At 38.4% G+C, this 21018-nt stretch overlaps 3 protein-coding genes across 4 annotated transcripts in view; 1 reads left to right on the forward strand and 2 right to left on the reverse strand.

Annotated features, from left to right (window-relative positions):
• The window catches only part of LOC113673160 (kinase D-interacting substrate of 220 kDa B), a 31530-nt gene extending 31455 nt beyond the window's left edge, over window positions 1–75 (reverse strand). Inside the window, exon 1 of the mRNA XM_089192872.1 lies at window positions 56–75. The gene's annotated coding sequence lies outside the window, so the exon portion shown is untranslated. The remainder of the gene's footprint in view (window positions 1–55) is intronic.
• Window positions 76–978: 903 nt separating this feature from the next.
• Window positions 979–17709, reverse strand: LOC113673186 (P protein). Of its 2 annotated transcripts, XM_089192889.1 has the most exons (27): window positions 17009–17709; window positions 15883–15940; window positions 15385–15457; window positions 14782–14856; window positions 13798–13877; window positions 12861–12955; window positions 12201–12294; window positions 12016–12069; window positions 11691–11762; window positions 10803–10868; window positions 10435–10491; window positions 9903–9983; window positions 8977–9020; window positions 8771–8853; window positions 8179–8231; window positions 7553–7632; window positions 7399–7451; window positions 6874–7015; window positions 6322–6370; window positions 5948–6059; window positions 5024–5151; window positions 4478–4537; window positions 4198–4236; window positions 3429–3512; window positions 2681–2765; window positions 2034–2127; window positions 979–1637 (listed from the first exon to the last, which is right to left on the reverse strand). In XM_089192889.1, exons 1-27 carry the CDS (start codon window positions 17326–17328, stop codon window positions 1562–1564), a joined length of 2307 nt encoding a protein of 768 aa, XP_089049015.1. In that variant the 5' UTR covers window positions 17329–17709; the 3' UTR covers window positions 979–1561. The 2 variants fall into 2 exon arrangements, with proteins under 2 accessions (XP_089049015.1, XP_089049016.1); XM_089192890.1 differs by lacking the exon at window positions 2034–2127.
• A 262-nt stretch (window positions 17710–17971) lies between these two features.
• Window positions 17972–20924, forward strand: LOC113673184 (uncharacterized). Its single transcript, XM_027189557.2, has 7 exons — window positions 17972–18113; window positions 18255–18342; window positions 19202–19376; window positions 19565–19706; window positions 20158–20220; window positions 20455–20536; window positions 20632–20924. Exons 1-7 carry the CDS (start codon window positions 18023–18025, stop codon window positions 20666–20668), a joined length of 678 nt encoding a protein of 225 aa, XP_027045358.2. The 5' UTR covers window positions 17972–18022; the 3' UTR covers window positions 20669–20924.
• Window positions 20925–21018: the final 94 nt, after the last annotated feature.

A 21018-nucleotide genomic window follows, 5' to 3' on the forward strand; every position in this document is an offset into this window, starting at 1 on the left:
CTAATGAAATAAAGTCAGCAATGTAAGGGGGAACAACTACAACTGTTTCCCATACCTTGATGTTAATAATCTGTTTGGAGTTTTCCACTCGAGACAAAAACGCTAACATACGAGCTACGTTCCCAACGGGCCGCACATGCGACTGAGAGAGGTCACGAGATAAGAAGAATCAAACCGAGTGCCATCTTGCCAGCTTGATGAACCACGCAGATTCAAATAGTAACTGGGGCGAAGATCCGGAGGAGGGGTGTAATATCATAAGTTATCACATGACACGTCCGTCGCCGCTTACGCAATGGCATAGAAAAACTTAACATGCTTGATGTATGGCTGTATGGGATGACGGGAGCCGGTCATGGAAAAAGCCGTCCGGCCATGCACTCGTAAGGCTTTGTTGCAAAAATAAAACATTGAGAAATTAGAAAGTAAGTCGCGTTTTCCGATGTATTGCGAGTCTCCTGTTCTGACTCGAAAAAAATAAAAGAAAAGTTTTTTATTGTAGAACCTTTTTCGGGGGGGTGTCCCGCGCGCGCCCTTCTATCCCGTCCCATTAAGGTTGATACAAAATTTCCAACACTTAGTGGTCATGTGATAAAATGCTTAATGACTGCGTTTAGTCGGGCCACACGAGAAAATATGTAGCTCGAGGTTATGTCGCCCGGAACTCGCTACACTCGGTTCCTCCTACTGATCAGGAACATAATCTGACGTCACGCAATCCGGAAGGATCTGGTTCAGTTTTCGAGGCTTGCACCGGTGATCAAACAACCAATACAAATGTGCCTTCAGTGTGGCTTTTATCTCATTGGCTCCCTAATAAATCCACTTCTTCCCGTTTACATGCATTCTTTTTAAAGTTTTGCGTCACTCCATTGAAAAGCATTCTTGACGAAGTTTACCCTGGTAAACCGGCTTTACAATAAGTTTATTGCAAGGCCCTGAGTTAAAAAAGATTAGAATGAAAAGCACATCATAAAGCGCGTTTTTTTGCCTTTTAATTCCTTTTTAACTAAGAATAAACTGCAACGAAAGGCTAAATCATTGTTAAGTACGTTGCCTTCGTGGCATAGCTGATAAAATCGTTGAATGACAATTCAATTTTCTTTAACATTTGATTTTTGTCATTTTAAATATTGCAGAATTATTTTAACAATTACACAATTCTGAACAATTTGCCGAAGAGACCAGTACCAAAACATCTTTGCCAGCAAAACACCATGATATTTTGTTTGGCATCCACGCAAACGAAGATAATTACTTGAATACTGAAACAATTATGACAAAAGTACAGTATTGTAAATAATGATGTAACTTCCGAGTTTTACTTAATAATTTCTTATTTTACTTTTTCTTTCCACTAAAATTCCAGTGTTTAGTTGTAAGCTTTTCCAAACTCTGAATCCAATGCAGTTTAGGCAGTTAGCTTAATAGCTTAGTTAGTTCTCTAAATCTTAATTTGTTATTGATCCGCCCTAGACTAGTTATTACAATTTGCGGGTCAGCCAATGTAATATTGATGAATCTGAAGATTGAATAAAAGCGTGTGAAGGCATTATTCTCTCTACACGAGAACTTCTATGATCAACAGATAAAGCATGGCTGTTGTTGTGGTTGCAAGCATAATGAGGAATCCAATTCTGAAACAAAACCAAAAGAAAGATATCGTTAATAACATAAAAAAGAAAATTTTCCAGTATTTAAAACAGGTAGTCCAAGCTCGAATTATGAGGGTTTGTACAACTTTCCAGGTTCCTGGCCGGGTGGTTTTACCCAAACGTTTCATTTATTGCTGTACAAAAGTGTGTAAAAAAAAAAAAACGACTCATTCAACGTCGTGTGACTTCAATATTCTGTAACATTGTCGCTTTTTTTCGTTAGTGTTTTAGTTCTTTTCCCTCCTCGATTTGCGTTTAGTTTTGTTTTTTTCATCAAACATCCTTTTTCGAGTTTTGCGACATGGACGAAACGAAAAGTCATCCATAAATTGAGCTTGGATTCCCTGTGGTTTCATAACAATAAATGAGAATTCTCACTTGAAAAATGTGTTGAAACTAATAGGGTAGCCATACTGCTCTGAAAGCCCAGCACAGACAACGTTAGCCGACGCACCAATAAGCGTGCCATTCCCTGCCAAAAAATACGAGAGACTCGTTTACTTTGTCTGGTGGTTACTTAGATTCGTATAAAATACTATTCCTGAGAGGAAACAAACCATTACAACTAAACAACACGTGAACGAACAAGGCCACACCACAACACCGGTCTCACTGAAAATCTTAAAGGTGGCCAATTTACGTTATCATCACAACACCGGGAGCTACGTTCCCCAATCTTAGCGAGAAGAGCGTGGAATCTATAACATGCCCTGCTAGCCGCAACAGAGAAGAGACAGGAGATGTGGCCTAAGCTTTATCGTCCTAATCCGACAACCATTTTAACCAAATGTCATGGCAAAAGCAGCACTTTGTCCTCAATTATTTTAAGACCGCGAGCGTTGGTCCGATCTGGGTTTAGAACCCTCGACCTCCCGTACTTCAGTACGGTGCTCTACAAACTTGAGCAAACCGAGTGCGATAAATCGATAAATTAAAAGTTTTGCAGTGACAAGTTTTATGAAACATGACGTTTACTATCGATCAGATCTGCCGGGCAGATGATTTTTTTCTGCTTTGAGGCTTACCTCCTAAGCAGGAACCCATAGCTAGTGCCCAAACAAGGGGTTTAAGGTCTATCCCATGCGCGCTGAGTTTCAAAACAACTGGAATCTGTAAATGAAAGCAGTATTGTTGAAATAAACGTCCTGATCAAACTACCTTGACCTGTTTCTGCCTCAGATAAAACAGACATCTCATATCGCGCATGCGCGTGTGCTCACAGAACACCTTTGCAAAGTGCGGCAAAGGAAGGAGGGCCAGAGGGTACTGGGATCTAACAAGAAATCAGATCATGGGGTAAGGGGCTAGTTATCTGGGTACAGAAATCTGAAGAAACAACCCTACCAACCATACTAACTTCACGTGCTTCTGCCTCTAGAGGGGACATTCATCTCGCACTTGCGCATGTAGCTAACAGCTAACAGCTAACCTTTGAAAAGTGCGACGAAGGCAGGGGGCCAAGAGGGCACCGGGTACGGGGGACTGGTCAAAAGCATGAGGCAAACTGAACGCAACTACTTAAGGTACAAAAAAATTTTGACTTATAGTTTTCCTACCCAGAAATGATAACAGAATCGTGTGAGGGAGATTGAAGCTTCGCTTCAAAAGTCAGTATCTGGACAACTGCGCACCTACCCCTCCCTAAACCCCACATTAACTCTAACTCGTTACCAGTTGACTGCTGTTGGGTTACGGGACGGGTAGCTGCACAGTTTTGTCAGATACTGACACAGCTTCTATGCGGACCTAAGAGTTCCTTGGAGTATTTCTTACCATAGCCGTTGCGAAAGGAATGTTGTCTATAAAGCAGGAAACCAACGCGGAGACCCACAAAATGATAATAATCGCAATACCGAGCTGATGAAGAAAAAAAAAGAAACTAAACGGCAAACAAGTTTAAATTTATCCAACGCTTATTTACTCATTACCGTCTTTGAAAAGGAGGGAAAAAGATTCTTGTGACCAAAATAAACAAAAATTTGTTTTCCGGTGTAAAAAAAAATAGATATGAGATTTCACCCTAAGTATACCACGTGCGCAAAAGGACTCTATTATCACATACCCCTTCCTTCCTTCCTCTATGTTTGACCCTTTAACTCCCAAGATCTCATAAGTAATTCTCCTTACTGTCTGCCAAACGATTCTCATTATGTTAGTCTAGAGAATTTGGTATCGGATCCCACAATTGACATTTCTCTTCATTCTCATCACTTGTCTGAATGATGTTGTATAGAAATAGTAGAGAGAAATTATGTCTTGGTCACTTGCGGGAGTTAAGGGGTTAATTGGTAATGGCGTGTTCTTTTTCCGAAAAGAAGTTTCTTCAAGGAGGTGACCGATGACAACCTGCGATCGCTGATACTTAAACATTTAAATAATCAAACAACTTTCTTCGGAAGCTGATTCGTTAATTAAACCTTCTGTTACTTCAACCCTACTTGAGTTTTGTTAACAATCAGTCGTAACGGGTGATCAAGGTGTTGATGCTTTTTAAGAAGACAGTTATATTTGAAAAGAGTGAGAGACAGCGTATTTTATTTACCTTAATTTTACCTTCTCGATCACCACTAGGAGAAAGATGCTGGGAAATTGGAGCAGAAACAAAAAAGTTAGAGATGAGATTTTGATACATCAAGGCACAAAACATAAAAATTTACTCCCAGAACTACTTTTCTACTTTAATGGTTGCGCATGGTCTTGTAATGATGAGACCAGACTCCATCAAGCCAAGAATCCGCGCCAAGGGCAAAGGTGGTTAACGAAAGACCAAAGAATGCCTTACTTTATGAAAGGTATATCAACAGATCTTCAGAAGAACCTACCTCTATTAAATTGAACGTATTTTCACCAAGAAAGTCCATGAGTCCTAGTTCATTCAAAGACTACAAAGGGAAAATATGTCTTATGATAATTACTGTCCACAAAGGGGGTTGATCCACCTATACTCGTCTCAAGATCTCTCGTTCACATTAAACCCTTTTGTTACCACACCCACACACTAGCGCCAGTTCCCCATGCATTTCAGGGTAAGCTTTATTTTTTTTCTTTTTTTTTTCTTTTTTTTTTTAGGTAGAGTGGCCCATAACTACCGGCTGTTATCCCGCAATCCGTAAAATGAAGCGAATATGAGTGTATTCACTCCCCTTTGATTGAGATGCTGGCTCGACACAAGTAACCCACCAGCAATTTTTTGGTTCTCTGAAAGTTCGCCGTTAGCCCATTTACCTGGATGTTCTTGAGTGAAGACATCGCCTAAGAACACAACGTAATGAGCCGCCCAAGGCAAGAACCCAAACCTCTCCACCCGGTATACAGCGCGGAAACTAAATGTCAACCGCATGTCTCACAAAAAAGTCTCTCTGACTGACCTTCATTAGGATGAAAAGTCCGCTGAAGAATACCAGAGTTGCCCATTCAACTTTCTCCATCAATTCTTCAAAGTGCGCCACGTCAGCCAGCAAGATAAGAAGTATGGCTCCGAGGACAGCAATCCATCCTGAGACAAACGGTGCAAAAAGATCGATTCAAAACTGAACGTAATTTCAAGTTTTCACAAAATCTTTCAGCTGAAGGGAAATGTCTGAACTAAACACTTATAATAAACTTCCAGATTTAAATAGACAATTCCGACAATTTGCTCGTTCTCTCGCTCGATTCTGTTTTTATTTCTGGCTGAGAAAAACTACTATCCAAGGTTTTATTTTCCTCGAGTAGTTTCCTTCAGTTTTGCTTTTCCCAGTTAACCAGCCCTTACCACCTTACACAGCTTTATTACAAGATTACAGTGCCCTCGTGACCTCCTACCTTCGCTGCACTTTGGAAGGGTCTTCTGCTAGCGATATGCGCATGCGCGAAATGAAATTTCTCCCTTAAAGGCAGAAGCTTTGTTTTCTAGCGATGTTTTGCTGTAGGGGGGAGTGGGAGAAAGGGGATGGGGGGGGGGGGAGAGAAGGTCAGTGATAGGTTTAAAATGAAAAGGCTACGATAACCAGAGGAATAGAGGTTTACGTTTAGCAGAAGGAGTCGAAATATGTTCGAATGGGAATTTAAAAGATGCAAGGCAAATGATAACTACATCAGACAGAAGACAGACACGAGTAAGGAACAAAGCGAACCGCATGATCGGCGTAGCATGATGGTTAGGAGGGGATCTACCCTTCTGATTCGGTTCCAGACCTCCATGGAGACCCAGACCCAGCGGGGGGTTTGGAGCGGGGATATACAAGCTGTTCTTTGGCTAGTGACACTTCCATAAGATTTCAGGGAAGGTCTTAAATAGATACAGCACTTACCAACACTAAGATTAAATTTGTGCTCCTCAAACGGTTCCACGAAAAAGGCGACAACAACCAGAAGGATAACGAGTAGACTCTTAAATAACAGTGCTTTATCTCTGATGACATACTAAACATGAAAATAAGGATTCCACAAAATAAAGTTTAAATCTTCACACAAAGCAAGTCATAAATAAAATTAATCAAGGTATTTAGCAGACAAGAAAGAGCTTCGTAGCCATCTCTAACAATTCTACCTACGTTTGTAAACGTCAATGGCACACTACAAATCTAGCTATACCAAGCTGCTATGCAGCTTTGACGTAAAGCAAAATTGCACAATAAAGTCAAGAAACTGCCTAGTTATGAACTTATTTACTTCGTTTGTTTACCTTTTCTTCAAGTGCTGGTAGATTTCGTTGAAAAGCTCCTTTCCTGGACCTGTCACAGAAATTATTTATTCCATTAATTGCAATTCAGTTTTAATTCAAGCATCAAAAATTCAATTAACCTTCCTACACCTCCGTCCAAAGTTGGAGATGAAACGTTTACGTTTATGTCAATGACGAGATTCTCAATTCATATTGACACATCATCGTCTTAACATATTAACAAAGTGATACTAAACAGTCACACTTCAAAATGCCTCTCTTCACCCAGGAGAGTACAAACTGATATCAGCGAACTGTTAGGGAAAGTTGACTTAAGACTAAGGAAAGGGGAGGGGGGTGGGGGAGGAGGTAGGTAACGATGCACTAGCATTTCGTCCAAAGGAAATAACAATACGCCTAATCACTTCATGCGACAGAAAACGGGCTAAATTCCTGCAGCTATATGTCGTGAGTAAGTCCTGTAGGCACACTTTACCTGTAATGCTAATAGAAAGGTTAAATAATTCTAGGAGGTGGTGGTAAACGCATTTTCACACGTTTGTCAGTACTTACGAATTTCGTTTCATGTTCCTGACATTATTTTCTAGCAACATAACCCTCTGCAGTAGTAATAATTTGACAGTTTTCTCCTCGGCTGAAACACTTGGCAGGCGCTCGGCAGTTCTTTTCCAGATCTCAGCTTCTCGTTTAAGCTCTGCGAAAAACAATGGAAATAAAGAAATAAGAAAAAGCAGCATGCTCCCAGTCGGCGGATGAAAACGAGATCATTTTAGAGCAAATTTTGACGAAGTGTTTTATGTCTTACAGCCAATCAGGGGAAATAAAAACTGCTCGAGGAGCCAATGAGAACTGGTAGCACAAACATGTGACGGGCTTCGAGGGAAAACACGCGTGACCATGTTGCGAATAAACTTGAATCTGATTGAGTTTTCTAAACCAATCAGACCGTAGTGAAGTAAAACGAATGCAAAACAGTATTACTCTTGACACTCAAATGAGAGTGCGTATGGTAAATCAATAACTGCTGGATTTTCAATGATGTGGTAAAATCACAACATTAAGTACGAGCTTAGTTACCTTCAATGATTGGCGGATCGTCATTGACAATTTTCACGTTTCGATAAAGGAGCCTTTGAAATGGAAGGAAAGTTTAATTTAGAAATGAGTACGAGAGCTAACGATAATCAGCTGGAAACTATTTTTTACAAGAAAATATCATTTTGTAGAATACCTTAAAACTAGATATGCCACTAATACGCAGACCACAATACCCCCAGCGAGATGCTTTGTGAAATCTGGAAACTTAATATGCTGCAAGGATAAAAAGGGAGCTCTGTGATATAGTTTTGATGAAGAGTACCTTCATCTCAATGTAATTCGCATAAGCTTGGAAACGTTTATGTAATATTGCAAACTGTACTTTAAGAGTGATGAGAAACAACATGAATGGACGAATTAGTGAACGAACGAATGAATGTCGGAGCGAATGAACAAAGAATCGAGAGACAAATGAACGAAGAAACGTAGGGACGAAGGAACGAAGGAACGAAGGAACGAAGGAACGAAGAAACGCAGAAACGAAAGGACGAAGGGACGAAGGGACGAAGGGACGAAGGGACGAAGGGACGAAGGGACGAAGGGACGAAGGGACGAAGGGACGAAGGAACGAAGGAACGAAGGAACGAAGATACGAAGGGACGAAGGAACGAAGATACGAAGGGAAGAAGGAACGAAGATACGAAGGGACGAAGAAACGAAGGAACGAAGGAAGGAACTTAGGAGCAGAGAGAAAGGGTAAAGAACAAACCAGAAACCAGGATTAAAAAAACCAAACATTTCAGTTGAGTTGTAACTTACTTTACAAAGGTCCAGGTTGGTAGCTAAAATTACATTTGGTGGGTCACCGATTGCTACAAGGAAAGAAACAAAGGGACAAATATTCATGGAACGTATACGAGGGTGCAAGTTTGGGACATTTACTGCGAGTCAGTTACAATTTTCAGGTAACCAGCTATGCTGATCTGCTTGAGACAAAAAGGGATCGACATCAAAATCACGAAAAATCACGAATATCACGGGAAAACTGCGGAAAAGGAAAACGATTAACTGATTCCATGCACGGGTAAGTGTGTACTCAGTGCGAGACGCGAAAAAATGGGTAACTTCAGCAAAGGGTGAAAAATTGAGAAAGCGTGCCAAGCGCGCCAAGCGTGCCAAGCGCTGGCAATGAGAAACCAGTGCCAAGCGCGGGAAAATGGGAAACCACTGACACGCGTGGCGAGAGCATGTAACTGGAGAAAGGCTCTGGTAACAAAAGCAGATTTCATCTAGTGATATGATTGGCTTGAAATACACCTTACCTGTGATTGTCACATGTGAGGTCAAGCTGGAATATTATTGAATATATTTGAATTAATTATTAATTAAAACACAGCAGTAGTATATTTACCTGTTGTCGTTCCCCCAATGTTAGAGAATATTACTTCAGCTATTAAGATATATGTAGGATTAAGATTGAGGACTTGACTCAACCTGAAAGGTAATTTAGTTTCATTAATGGAAACAACCCGTTTAAGAATCATTGTTTAAGGGCCCAAAGCCAGAAACAAAAATGCATAATCAGCAACAATAAAAAATAAAACACTCTTCACTTACGTCACAGTGACTGGCGTCAGAAGCATTATGACCGTAACATTATCCTGTTTTAAAGTGGAGACAGAGGTAAATTTACTCATCGTTTTTGTTCCTGTCTAAGAATTTACAAATCGTACTATATAACCGTGTGAAAATGAGATTTTGCTTTTGATGTAATGTTCCATCTTTTGCACGACATCAGCTGTGTTAACGAAGCATTACGATATACCCGAATCTTCTGTTTTAAAACTAAGGGAATTGCAAAACCTTTAACAAGAAAATTATACTCAAGTCTTATGCAAACAAATCCTATCCTCATAGGAATGGCCTGCAGTACTGAAGACCCAAACACGTAGTTTTTAGCATGCATCTGCCACTGATTGACTGATTGGCTGACTGAAAGAGCGACTAACTGACTGACTTACTGACTTAGAAATGTACTGACTGACGGACTGACCAAGTGACTGACTGACTGACTGACCAACCAAGCAACTGACTGACTAACTGACCAAGTGACTGACTGACTAACTGAGCAACTGACTGACTGACTTACTGACTTAGTAATGTATTAAGTGATAGACTGACCGAGCAACTGACTGACTGACTGACCAAGCGACTGACTTACTGACTAACTAACTTACTAATATACTAACTGATTGACTGACTGACCGAGCGAATGACTGAACGACTGACTGGCTAACTGACTGACTGACTAATAGTAATGTAATGACTGATGGACTGACAGACTGACTGACTAACTAACTAATGCACTGACTAACTGACCGAGCAACTGACTGTCTGACTTAATGATGTACTGACTGACTGAGCAACTAACTGACTTACTAATGGACTGACTGCCCAAAAGACCTGTGGATTAGCAGATAAGTGGACATTATTAGAATGGATAGATAGATTTTACGTTTCCAATTTAAATAAAATTAATTTACCAGAACAGCAGAGATCAATGCCGTACAGCCACATAGAAGAGTAATTAGGCCCCACACATGACCTCTAGAGAGTTTGTAAGCCTGTTTGAAATGTAAGTAGACAAAGAATGACATGAGAGTTTTAAAATTAGATGTGGCTTTGTGTCTGTTTCAAGCCGTTCTCAGTTTCTAGGAAACGTAAAGTCAAGATTATTGATCCACAATTAAGAGATGTGTCTAAATTTAGTCATTTATCTGCATTCTCTAAAATCATTACGCACGGTTACCACATGTAATGATATTTAAGTAACCACAAAGTTATCAAGTGGTTACCATGCATTTTGGTGCGTGTGGCCAATCAAACGAAAATTAAATGATGCAATGAAGATTAAAGATAAAAATGCATACAGCATGCCCCAGGCAACCGCATTTGATTTTGCTCAGGAATGGCATAAAGAGCAGCATGTCTTAGCAAACAAATTGTGTAACAAGTTTTACAATTGCATTAAAAATACACAAGAAATGATTAACAAAGCATAAATTCTGCACAAACCTTCAATGCCACATAGTCAAAGAATCCGGACTTAGCAAAAATGGCAACCAAAATCATCTGTTAGGATAAAAAATCAAAAACAGCTAAAAAAAACAAATTTCAGCATTTATTCATGAAAATGTTAAAACATTTTGTTCCCTTAGAGTGACTAGCATCTAATTTCTCCTTACAATGTTACCCCGGAATCAAACATTAAGGTCACAATAGTAAAAGAAATGATCACCACCTAAAGACACTCTTGTTTGTTAAACAAATTCTCCCAGTCAACACATCGAGAAATGTATAGAGAACAGTATGGAGAATATGCACACTGATTTTAGGGTTTAAGGGATTAACAAATGTAATTGTTATCAAAATAAGGTGCATACCATTCCAAACAGAAGAGAAAGTGTCTCCCACTCCACCCAGCTGATGATGGTTTCAAACGAAGGTCTCTAAGGAAAATAAGATAAGTTCATGACCACATGATTTTTTTACAAATGTTTACTTGCAATTGTAGAAATGTGCCTGTTTTCATCAGTTGGGGATTACTTCATATCTTCCCATAATCACCCCTTAGGAGGTGATTAAATACTGAAGCATTGATTTCCAAAATTCTCCAAAGGTTTAATAATTACTGCTCAGTACTCCAGTCTATTTTATTTAGGAAATTATCAAACAGTATATCATTGTAGTTGTTGCCACTGCTCTGGCTGTTGTCATGTTTATCAATATCATCCTCATATTTGTTCACATTGTCATGGATAGATAAATAAATGGATAAAGAGCCTTTATTTAAAAAACAATGAGATTTAACAGCTAAAAAAAGCTTGTAGGGTTTCTTGTGCTAAAAACTGAACAATTTCATACTGATAAAGAATCTTGTGCCCAAGTTTAATAACTTGAGACCCAATTCTTTATAATACTGTCAGTTAACCCTTGAACTCCCATAAGTGACCAAAACAGAATTTCTCCTCACAATATCGATACAATGTCAAGCAGACATGAAATGAGAATGAAGGAAAATACTAATTAGGGGATTATTAGTTGATCCAATATCAAATTCTCCAAATTAACATCACAAGAACTATATGGCAGACAGTAAGGAGAACTACTAATGAGAGCTTGGGAGTTAAAGGGTTAAAATGTTCAGTAATTGATTCTTGTGATTGAGATAGTGACCACTATTAAAATCGGCTATCATGTTCATGACTGTGGTCTGAGTAGTGATCATGATTGTGTTCATTACCATCATGATAATTATTTATTATCAATACCTTATTCCTGATTGACAAGCAAGCTAAGCTTGCCAACGCACCTAACATTGCTGCTATAGCTCGGTGAACAAACTGAAAGGGAATGATACATCTTGTGTTATTAGTTAATTCATAACAAATCAATTTTCTGACCAAAATTAAAAAAGGGGAAGTTGAACCAATTTATGCTGAGAACTAACCAAGTGATCAGATTTTGTAAGGTGATCAAATCACCCATTGCACAACGGAGGGAAACCCAAAAGCTAGGAGTTCCCTTAAATTGCTTCAACTCAACTCAGCAAATTAAATTAAGTAGAAGACAAACAGACATTCAGCCAACTGGTACCTCAAATATGATAAGTATGTAGACTCCAACTAAAATGATGGATGCAATAACAACCTGAAAGAGAAAGCAAATGAACTTTTTTTGTCAGATAAGAGATACTACATTCAACAACAGTTTAAATGCCTGAATTTTCAAATGGATTGCTCTTCTAATGTGAAAATTATTCTAAAAAAAAAAAGCCTTACCCCACTTGTCTTTTCAAGATCAGTTTCTTGAAAAACCATCACTGAAATGGCAATTGGGTATGGAATGATTGCAGTCACAGCCACATGCGTTATGCTGTACAGAAAGTTTAATTCAGATAAGGGTTAAGAAATTTGCAAATTGCGAAACTCCAAATTGATTGATGAAGTTGCAATTAATAGCAATTATTAATCAATTATAACTAAAAATTAGTCATTATTACAAAATATTCATAAAAAGAATACCAACAACAAATTTGCTGTAAGGTACAGTAATCATTCACATTTCACTCATCAAAGACTGCAATTCAGGCACTCGAAGGCTTGTAATTTTTTCAAATTATAATATCAGCTAGAGATCGTTCTTAAAATTTTACCAACAAGTTTGTTATTAGTAGTTATTACAACTATTGAACACCTTAACATCATATATTGATAATTGCTAATAGTTACAATAATTATTAAACCTTTTAACTCCTACATCAAATTTGTAATTCTCCCTGCACTCAACCAAACAATTCTTACAATATTTGTTCACATTATTTGGTATTAGATCAACTAATTATCCCCAAGTTGATATTTTCTTTATTCTCATCACTTATCAGGTTGATATTGCATTGATATTGTAAGGAGAAAGTGTCAATTGATAGTGTTTACCCTTACTTGACAGATTTATCAAACTGAAGTGTCATTGTTCTTAAGACAACAGGCCTATGTTTCTCATCCAAAGTAGAACTGCATATAATTCCAATGTTTTTCTACAAGATATAGTAATCATTTAAATCAATCATTTGCTGGAAATGCCACACTAATTACATCACTGATAAATTAAACAAAAATGTTCCAACAGTTTCTCAACATAATATGCGTATAACAAGATAGAAGTTGATATGATGCTGCTAAATTTTTGAAGCTTCTGATTGATCCTTTACACTCTAACATCAGTATGTATATTCTCCATACTGTTCTCTTTACATTTCGTACTGTTGGAAACTGTGCGATATGCTAGTTATTTTTAATTTGATTGACATTTATAAATGATTTCATTTATCTATACATAACCAAACAAACATGTATGCAGCATGTGTTTTATTGCCCCATATACGGCACTGCTCCATGTGCTTACAACAGGATGTTTAGTGTGTTCCTTTTGAATAAGCCGAGAGTTGTGAGTGGGAGTTCACCAAAGTGCAGCAGTAAAATTGTTCAATCAAGGGAATAAACCGTGACTTAACTGTGGAAGTGTGGTACAGCTTTTTCACATTTTTGACACTATGGTGCTGACAAGGAGAATTTGTTTAACAATCAAGAACTTCTAAAGTTGGTGATCATCTCCTTTATTCTCATGACCTTCATGTGGGATTCAGGAGTGATGGTGTAAGGAGAAATTAGATGCTGGTCATTCTTAGGGGTCAAAGGTTAAGTGGTTATCAAAAAGGGGGGTAGGACTTGTAGTTTAAGTTTCAGATTTGAGGGGAGGTGGTTTCTTAAAGAGAGATGGCTTATCAGAGCATCAACAGCAAGTAAATTTTCTGTTTACTATAAGAACATATGTCAAAAGGGTCATCAATTGAAAGCAATATGATCACCTCATTCATACCTCATCAAAAATTGTTGATGTGTTGGTAGGCGTGCTGACCAAACCAATGGTGAGATTTTGTGTTGACTGCACAGGGTTCTCTTGATAAAAACAGGAAAGCATCAAAACAACAACTTTGACTCTTTCAATTAAACTGCATTTTTTTAGCATAAATGCAGTTTAATTGATTATAAATGAAGGGGTTAAGTTTAAAATTAAAGAAACTGTGGTGCTGTACTGGTGGGAGAGTATTATAGGGTATAACTTAGTTGGTAACATAAATTGGCCTCAGTGAAGAGCTTCAAAGCTGGTGTCTCGAGTGTTGGCCCTTTATCAGAGCAAATATAATATAATGGGAATATGGTGACAAGAAAACAAGACTAAATTAGTTGAATGAAAAGCACTCATTGATACCATGAGGATTAAGAGTGCCGATTTGGAAGATAAATTTTTATTCTTCTGTTTTATGGCTTTCCAAACTGCCTAGATGTAGGAAAAGGCTGCAAACTGCCAATTATGCTGTTTAAAATGATTAAGGAGTTTAAAATGTCGAGCAACTAGTTTGGATGTGTCCCTGTCAATTCTTTCATGATTGTCATTTGTCCTGACATCAGTTCTTTGCGATGTACAAAGAAAATGACAAGGACGCATCCAAACCAGTCCCTAGACACTTAAATCTCCCTAACCATTCTAAGCAGCATATGGCAATTTGTGGCCTTTCCCTTCATCTAGGCAGCTTGGAGAGCTGTAAAACACAAAACCAAATATTTATCTTCCAAGTCAGCACTCTTAATCCCTACGGTATCAACATGTGCTGTTCATTCAACTAATTTATTCTTGTTTTCTTGTCACCATATTCCCACCAATAGTGTAGCTTCATTTTCTGCATATAAACCCACACACAACCCACAACTCCTCCAATCACTCTGACAAAGGGCTAACGCTAAAAATATCAGCCATTAAACTCTTTGCCCTGGAAATTCCTCTAAAATATGAAAGTGTTACCTTCATCTTCAGGTGCAAAAGGTCCCCAAACTTCAACAGTAACAGAAGAAGTTTCTGAGCTGTTCAGTGCAATATCTGTTATTTTGTTAAGTCTTATTTGAAAGAAAGTAACAAATATTGACAATAAATAAATATAATTATGTTATATACCAAGCTGGAGGTCTGTATGGGAAAAAAACTTGCCAAGGCCCTGAGTTAAAGGTCTGAGGTCAAAGGCAGAGGGCCATACTCAAGATCAAGAGCACAGTACAGACCAATACAGACCAACCTTGACTGGTAAATAACTTATTTATTTTTTCCTCTGGACTACTTTTTTCCATTATTCCACACATGGCAAAAAAAATCTGCACCATATGAGTCATATTGAAAAAAGCTGGACCTGTTACAAAGGCACAATCAGTATACCAGCTTTAAGGATTTAAGATTCTGGCCTGTTGAGATGCTTCAGAAAAAATGATAACTATTCAGCTTTGAAGTAATTCATTGCATACAATGTTACAGTTGCTAACTTAATCTCCTTTGATAAAACAATAAAATCATATTGTTTCACTTGCAAAAATAGACATGATTCCCATTTTTGCATCATTTTGACAAAAAGGATACATTGTGGATTGTCATATGAAACACACAGAAGCATTCTTTCCTCAGACTCCACATTTTTAATGGAGAGCATCACCTGGAAAATAACAAGAAAATCCAAGGTTTCTTACAGCTTGCAATGAATGTATATGCTGTCAATCTAAAATGAGTGTGTTTGAAAAAGTTTCAGACAACTTTTCAACTTTTAAGAACTTAGCACAGCCTCTCTTCACGAAAGCTAAGTATAACATTGATGATAATGTCAACATGCATTCATATTCATTACTATATGAAAAGTATCTTGGATTTAAATAGTTCTTAGGTACAAAAAATACACCAAAATTGAAGAAAATGTGAAAAAAAAGAAGCTAAAGAAACAGTGGTAAATTATTGTGTCTTGAATTTGAAATCCTGTCAACTTTTTACATGGGCCGCGCTATATGCCATCCCTGTAAAAATGTTATCAGACTTGATTCAACTAAACCAGTTATGTATACATTTTAGGATGGAAAATATTCTTACTGCAAAAGCAACAGCCATGGAAAACAAAACCCAGGGTTTGACTTTCCTGCTACTAGATCTGTAAGGTAAGTGAAGGAAAAATGTAAAACGTAAAATTGGCATACTACATATTTGTCATAATTATATGAACAAGTTAAGTCTTTTCCCTGACCTATGACCAATGAAAATGTATTGATGGATTGATTGATTGATGGATTGATTGATTGATTGATGGATTGATTGATTGATTGATGGATTGATTGATTGATTGATGGATTGATTGATAGAAAGATAGATAGATAGGTAGATAGATAGAGAGATAGATAAATAGATAGAGAGAGATAGAGAGAGAGATAGATAGATAGATTGATTGATTAATTGATTAAAGGGGTAAGTTTCTAAAGAAACTGTGGTGCTGCGTCAGTGGGAGAGTATAGCAGGTAATTTAGTGTTAACAACTGGGTTGAAAACGTAAATTAGCCACCGTAAAGGTTAAAAAAGCTGACGTTTCGAGCGTCAGAGCGATTGATTGACTGATTGGTTGACTGGCTGGCTGCCTGACGGACTGACTGACTGACTGACTGACATATTGTTTGGCTATTTGACTTACTGTCTGCCTACCTGACTAACTGTCTGAATGACTGGCTGACTGATCTCAGGTTGACTAAATGAGTGACTAACAAATTTCTGACTGTCTGAATGACAGAGTGACTGTCTGATTGATTGATTGGAAAATAGATTCATTTGGATTCTATCTGATGGTTTATGAATAAATCTCATTTTTCATCTTCAAAATCTGTATACAGAGTGGTACTCTATATGATATGATGTGAACTAAAATGAGAAGTCTATTCCAATGTCAATGGTATATATTTGATGGAGACACATTCACTAAAGGAGAACATTTGAACCAATAAAATATATAAAACCTCTAAAACAAATAAAGCGATAGACAAATGAAGGCAATTCTGAAAACAACACCGTAAATAATAATATAACCTTGATGAGAGTTATCAATTCGTATAATTATAGAGCAGCAAATAATTAGCTCACTCGACCAAGTAAGCCAGCTTCCGGCGTCTAATGATGCAGTATTTTCAATCTATTTTCAATGCAATTTTACATCAAGAGTATGGGTTGAGCTCACCTCAGATGTTCCCATAATGATACAGAGTGCGACGAACTCCGCGACTTTGCTGCCGGAAGCTCCATAGAAATAGAACCCTGACTGTTTGTACTATCAGCTCTGGCAAAGTGATTTTCTCGTATTAACAATTGCTCCTCTTCGATCTCAGAGGTAAACGTACCATAATTATTCATTAATTCAGCATCTGGACTTGATCTTGGAGAACGAAAAATAGGACTGTCCGTTTCACTCAGCGATCTATACGATTGGTAAGGGCTGCTACCGATCGACGAAGACGCTCTCGAGGGTGATCCTGAAACAGTGTAGCCTCGCGAGGCCATTATTTAGCACAGTTAAGGTCTCTTTTGAAATGCAATCTCAACAAAGGCGAGCAAGTCTTTGCAAGACAAAAATGTGAAAAATTTCACGGCCAACTTACTGCTTCAACGTAGCAGGTGAAACAGTAGTTAAATTTTTTTGTATTTCTTCGGACGTTTTTAGAGAGTGACCGCCGTTATGTCTCGGGCTCAAATAACAGTTGATTGCGTGATGCAAACAAAGCATGTTTTGACAGGCAAGACAGGTTTTGGGTAAGTTCAATGCTAGTCTTCTATACTTAAAAGCACTTAGCTTCACTTAAGGGTAACAATTCGTCTTTCTTGGAATAATCAAGAAACTCAGAAAAATCACTCATTATAACAACGTTTTCTATTCAGCGGCGGTCACGCCAATTTAGGATATGAACAAAGTCACCTAGCAACCACTGTCCAATGAGTTGAAACCCTCATGTTTAATGAATAGTAGACGGAATAAATTACCACTTCCTAAACTTCGGCAAATCGAGCTCGAAGTCACTGCCGAAAAGATCAACGTCAGCAGCTGTTTGGTTTATAAACAAACCATAAAGTGTTCGATTAAGTCTTTCAATCTTTGAAAGACTCGATAAATGAAGAGTACTTCCTTTTCAATTGAGTTAAAGGCTTTTGAACTGATCCAGCTGCACAATCAACTCGCTTGTTCGAGTAGACATCAACAATGCCAGAAGAGGAGCGAATTATAACTTCTCCTGTTGCAAGCAACGTCAAAAATCCACCATGGGGAACTGAACCAGACACACCAAACACAGGTTTGTAAGCGAACGGTTTGCGATTATAAACATCCAAATCTTTTCATCACCAAACGCAAATAATTAAACCTCCTCGGCTGTCGCGTTTGTGTGTCAATTGATCCCAACAATTATATTTATTGTTTGTTGATGTACTTTAAGCGTCTGGAGTAAGAAAGAAGCAGTTCCCTTGGACAACTTACTCGAGAGATTATGTAGGAGCGACCGGAACACCTGCACATCCACAAAGGTAACTTAAACAGTTCAATGAGGCAATTTCATAAATATGCTGGAATTATTTGATAGCTAGAGTAGGCATGAGGAATCCGATATCATGCGCCTAGCACGTTAAGTGCTCTTCCCTCTGTGAGTCTTAGATCAGTTGCTTCCAGACATCTAGCGATATTAGGACAGAAAAACATTCTGGGTGAGCAGACCGTGAGACAGTAGTTAAACAATAGGCATAAACTCCCATGAAGCTCCCACAGCTAATAAGCCTATTATCGATTTTGGTAATTATTACCAAGAAAAACATGAAATATCTTAAGTTAACCTATGAAATTCACAATTCCAACAGTTTGTGGTTAGAACTCCTTAAGTTACTTCTGCCATGTTAATGAATATCGTAGGCAATTATGAATCCCATCAAATATAAGGAAGCCTTGCAATACATGTAATCGTTCACTAGGACACAGACGCACCTATGAGGCGATAATCAATCAAAGGGGTGACTGAGGATGGCAAGAATTTTCACGGATTTCGAGTGAAGACTGAAAAAAGAATAACAGTAATAATGATAATTAAATGAAGGAACATGTCATACCATTAGTTGAAGGGAGCCATTAAGGCGTGACCAATCCTAACCCTTTAGGGGACCGGTCATTATCTATTGTCTGATCCCCCCTTTATACTCTGTCGGTGACGACTAAACCCCCTCCCGTTCCCCCTGAAAACCACGTGAACCCCCAAATATCCCCCGATCCCCCTTCCCTCCCCTTTAGCGATAAATTATGGTCCTTGAATCAAGTTTCTCCTTTATTTCCCTTTTTTTTTTCCTTGTATTTTTTTGTTTGTTTGTTTTTTTAATTAGAGTTGATTTTCTCTTCTAGAATGAGAACCGCGGAGCATCTACCATCAGGCTGGCCATTTGAATCAAGTCATTATCACAGCACATTTAGAACACCCCAGCTGGCGTACTGCAGACACAATGTACAGCCTTACTCCGTGCATCGGAAAAATAATCCACATGCAGCAATTCTCGACCCATGGAAGTACCCGGATAAGGTAACATTTCCTCACATTTGTGGGAGAGGGGGGGATGGGTGGATGGCAACCTTGTTACCAGGGTCTTTCTTTCTCACGCACTTTCTCGCTTGAGGGAGTGGCAAGGAGAGAGAGAGAGAGCCTAGGGGAGAGTTTGGGCCACTTAGTTTGCGAGACATAAACATTTTTTTTGTTGATGTTTTTAACAGAGTTACTTGGTGTGGAGGGACAATCCATCTTTGAATCTCCCGCCTGTTCGGGAATCGCAGTCGGCACCGAACATTCTCCAACATAACAAGAGCCGTTGGATGTCAACAACATACAATACCACCTTCAACGCAAGACCTATGGGTACGTACATTGTAATAACAAGAGAGAGAATGAAATTCGTAGCAAGCGCTATGATGATATGGAAGCGAGTCGAAACTACACGCACGATAAGCTCGACTCCTCGCGCGAGTGCAGCTATTTACTTGTCTATTTCTCACGCGATTCTTTGCTTGCTTGCAGTGTGTGTTTTAAATCAAGCTCGGTGAGTTTTCTGAGATTTCTGAATATCTGATTCTAGGAGAAGAAGAGGAGGTAACAGTTAGACAAATCCTAAAAAAAAATGAAGGGAAAGCCAGAAAAAGGAGTCATTCTTATAGCATGCTAACTCGAGACTGGCGAGGAGCTCATCACCGTTCTTTAATTGACTGGATCTGCGTCGTTGCGCCTGTATATCTGTGGCTGAAAGGCTTAGCTATGTATTCCTTCGTTCACTCTGACCGAGACTGAGGAAAATGTATTTTTTTTTTGTCAGAACTTCCAAACTACAAACCAAGAACTGCATGGAAATCAGACCGCTTCAGACCGACCTCCAAAGGTAAAGCCGGGAAAAGTGTGGTTTAAAAGCCCCAAAAGTTTTAAGTCAGTTCTTTTGCATGATTTTCTCTCACTGAGAGAAACTTTATTTTCCTGAAAGGTGTTGAAGGAAACTTGACAAAAGATGTGTGCGAATTCCTAGAAGCTGCTAGAAAACTAAAAGTAAATTGTATATGAAATCTCGAAAAAGGAACAGTTGAGCATGCTCGTACCAATTTTCCTCTCATATTTTCAGCCCAGACCCCTGCTCTTCATTGGCAGACTGAGTACTCTCACGACTTCAGAGGAGCCCGAGGAAGACCGACCACGACTGAACGGTACTGTCAAGATGTCGATTGCTTTATAAATTACCCTTATATTTTCATAGTTTCTAGTCGTAGTAATAATGGTTCTCTTGTTCATTTTTTTTAAGCCCGTGGGACATGTCTTGGAGTAACTTAAACATGTGACATGCGCAAGAATTGCTCCCCGATCACCTGAATATGACGTCTGAACCAACCAATCAAAGCTTAGAATCCATTTAGAAAGTTTAAAAGTAGAGTTGTTCGCCTTTTGTTTCCTGTGAGTCATTTTATGATATAATGTTGTAACTGCGAAATTTGCTGAAGTTTTGTGAAAGATTCAACCACAAGCTTAAAACATAAAATTTGTATTTTGTAATGTTAAAAATTATATATTTTTTAGTGAAATAAAACTGCAGTGAAACACAGTCATCCTTTATGACGCAGAACCCTCTTGGTCCCCGATGCAAATTACAACAAATTATCGGTATAAAATTGGTTATAATGGGAGACGGTAT

This window comes from Pocillopora damicornis, chromosome 13, assembly GCF_964200805.1.
Source record: "Pocillopora damicornis chromosome 13, jaPocDami1.2, whole genome shotgun sequence".
NCBI lineage: Eukaryota > Metazoa > Cnidaria > Anthozoa > Scleractinia > Pocilloporidae > Pocillopora > Pocillopora damicornis.

Bases quoted from the DNA above. Each gene is read 5' to 3' on its own strand.
- LOC113673186 (XM_089192889.1), bottom strand. From the start codon at position 17,328: ATGGCCTCGCGAGGCTACACTGTTTCAGGATCACCCTCGAGAGCGTCT. The intron at 5,152-5,947 runs GTAAGTGCTGTA...CGTTTGTCTCAG, and splicing joins CAAATTTAATCTTAGTGTTG to GATGGATTGCTGTCCTCGGA. The intron at 2,128-2,680 runs GTAAGCCTCAAA...ATTTTTTGGCAG, and splicing joins TATGGGTTCCTGCTTAGGAG to GGAATGGCACGCTTATTGGT.
- LOC113673184 (XM_027189557.2), top strand. From the start codon at position 18,023: ATGCCAGAAGAGGAGCGAATTATAACTTCTCCTGTTGCAAGCAACGTC. The intron at 18,343-19,201 runs GTAACTTAAACA...TTTCTCTTCTAG, and splicing joins ACACCTGCACATCCACAAAG to AATGAGAACCGCGGAGCATC. The intron at 19,377-19,564 runs GTAACATTTCCT...TGTTTTTAACAG, and splicing joins CATGGAAGTACCCGGATAAG to AGTTACTTGGTGTGGAGGGA.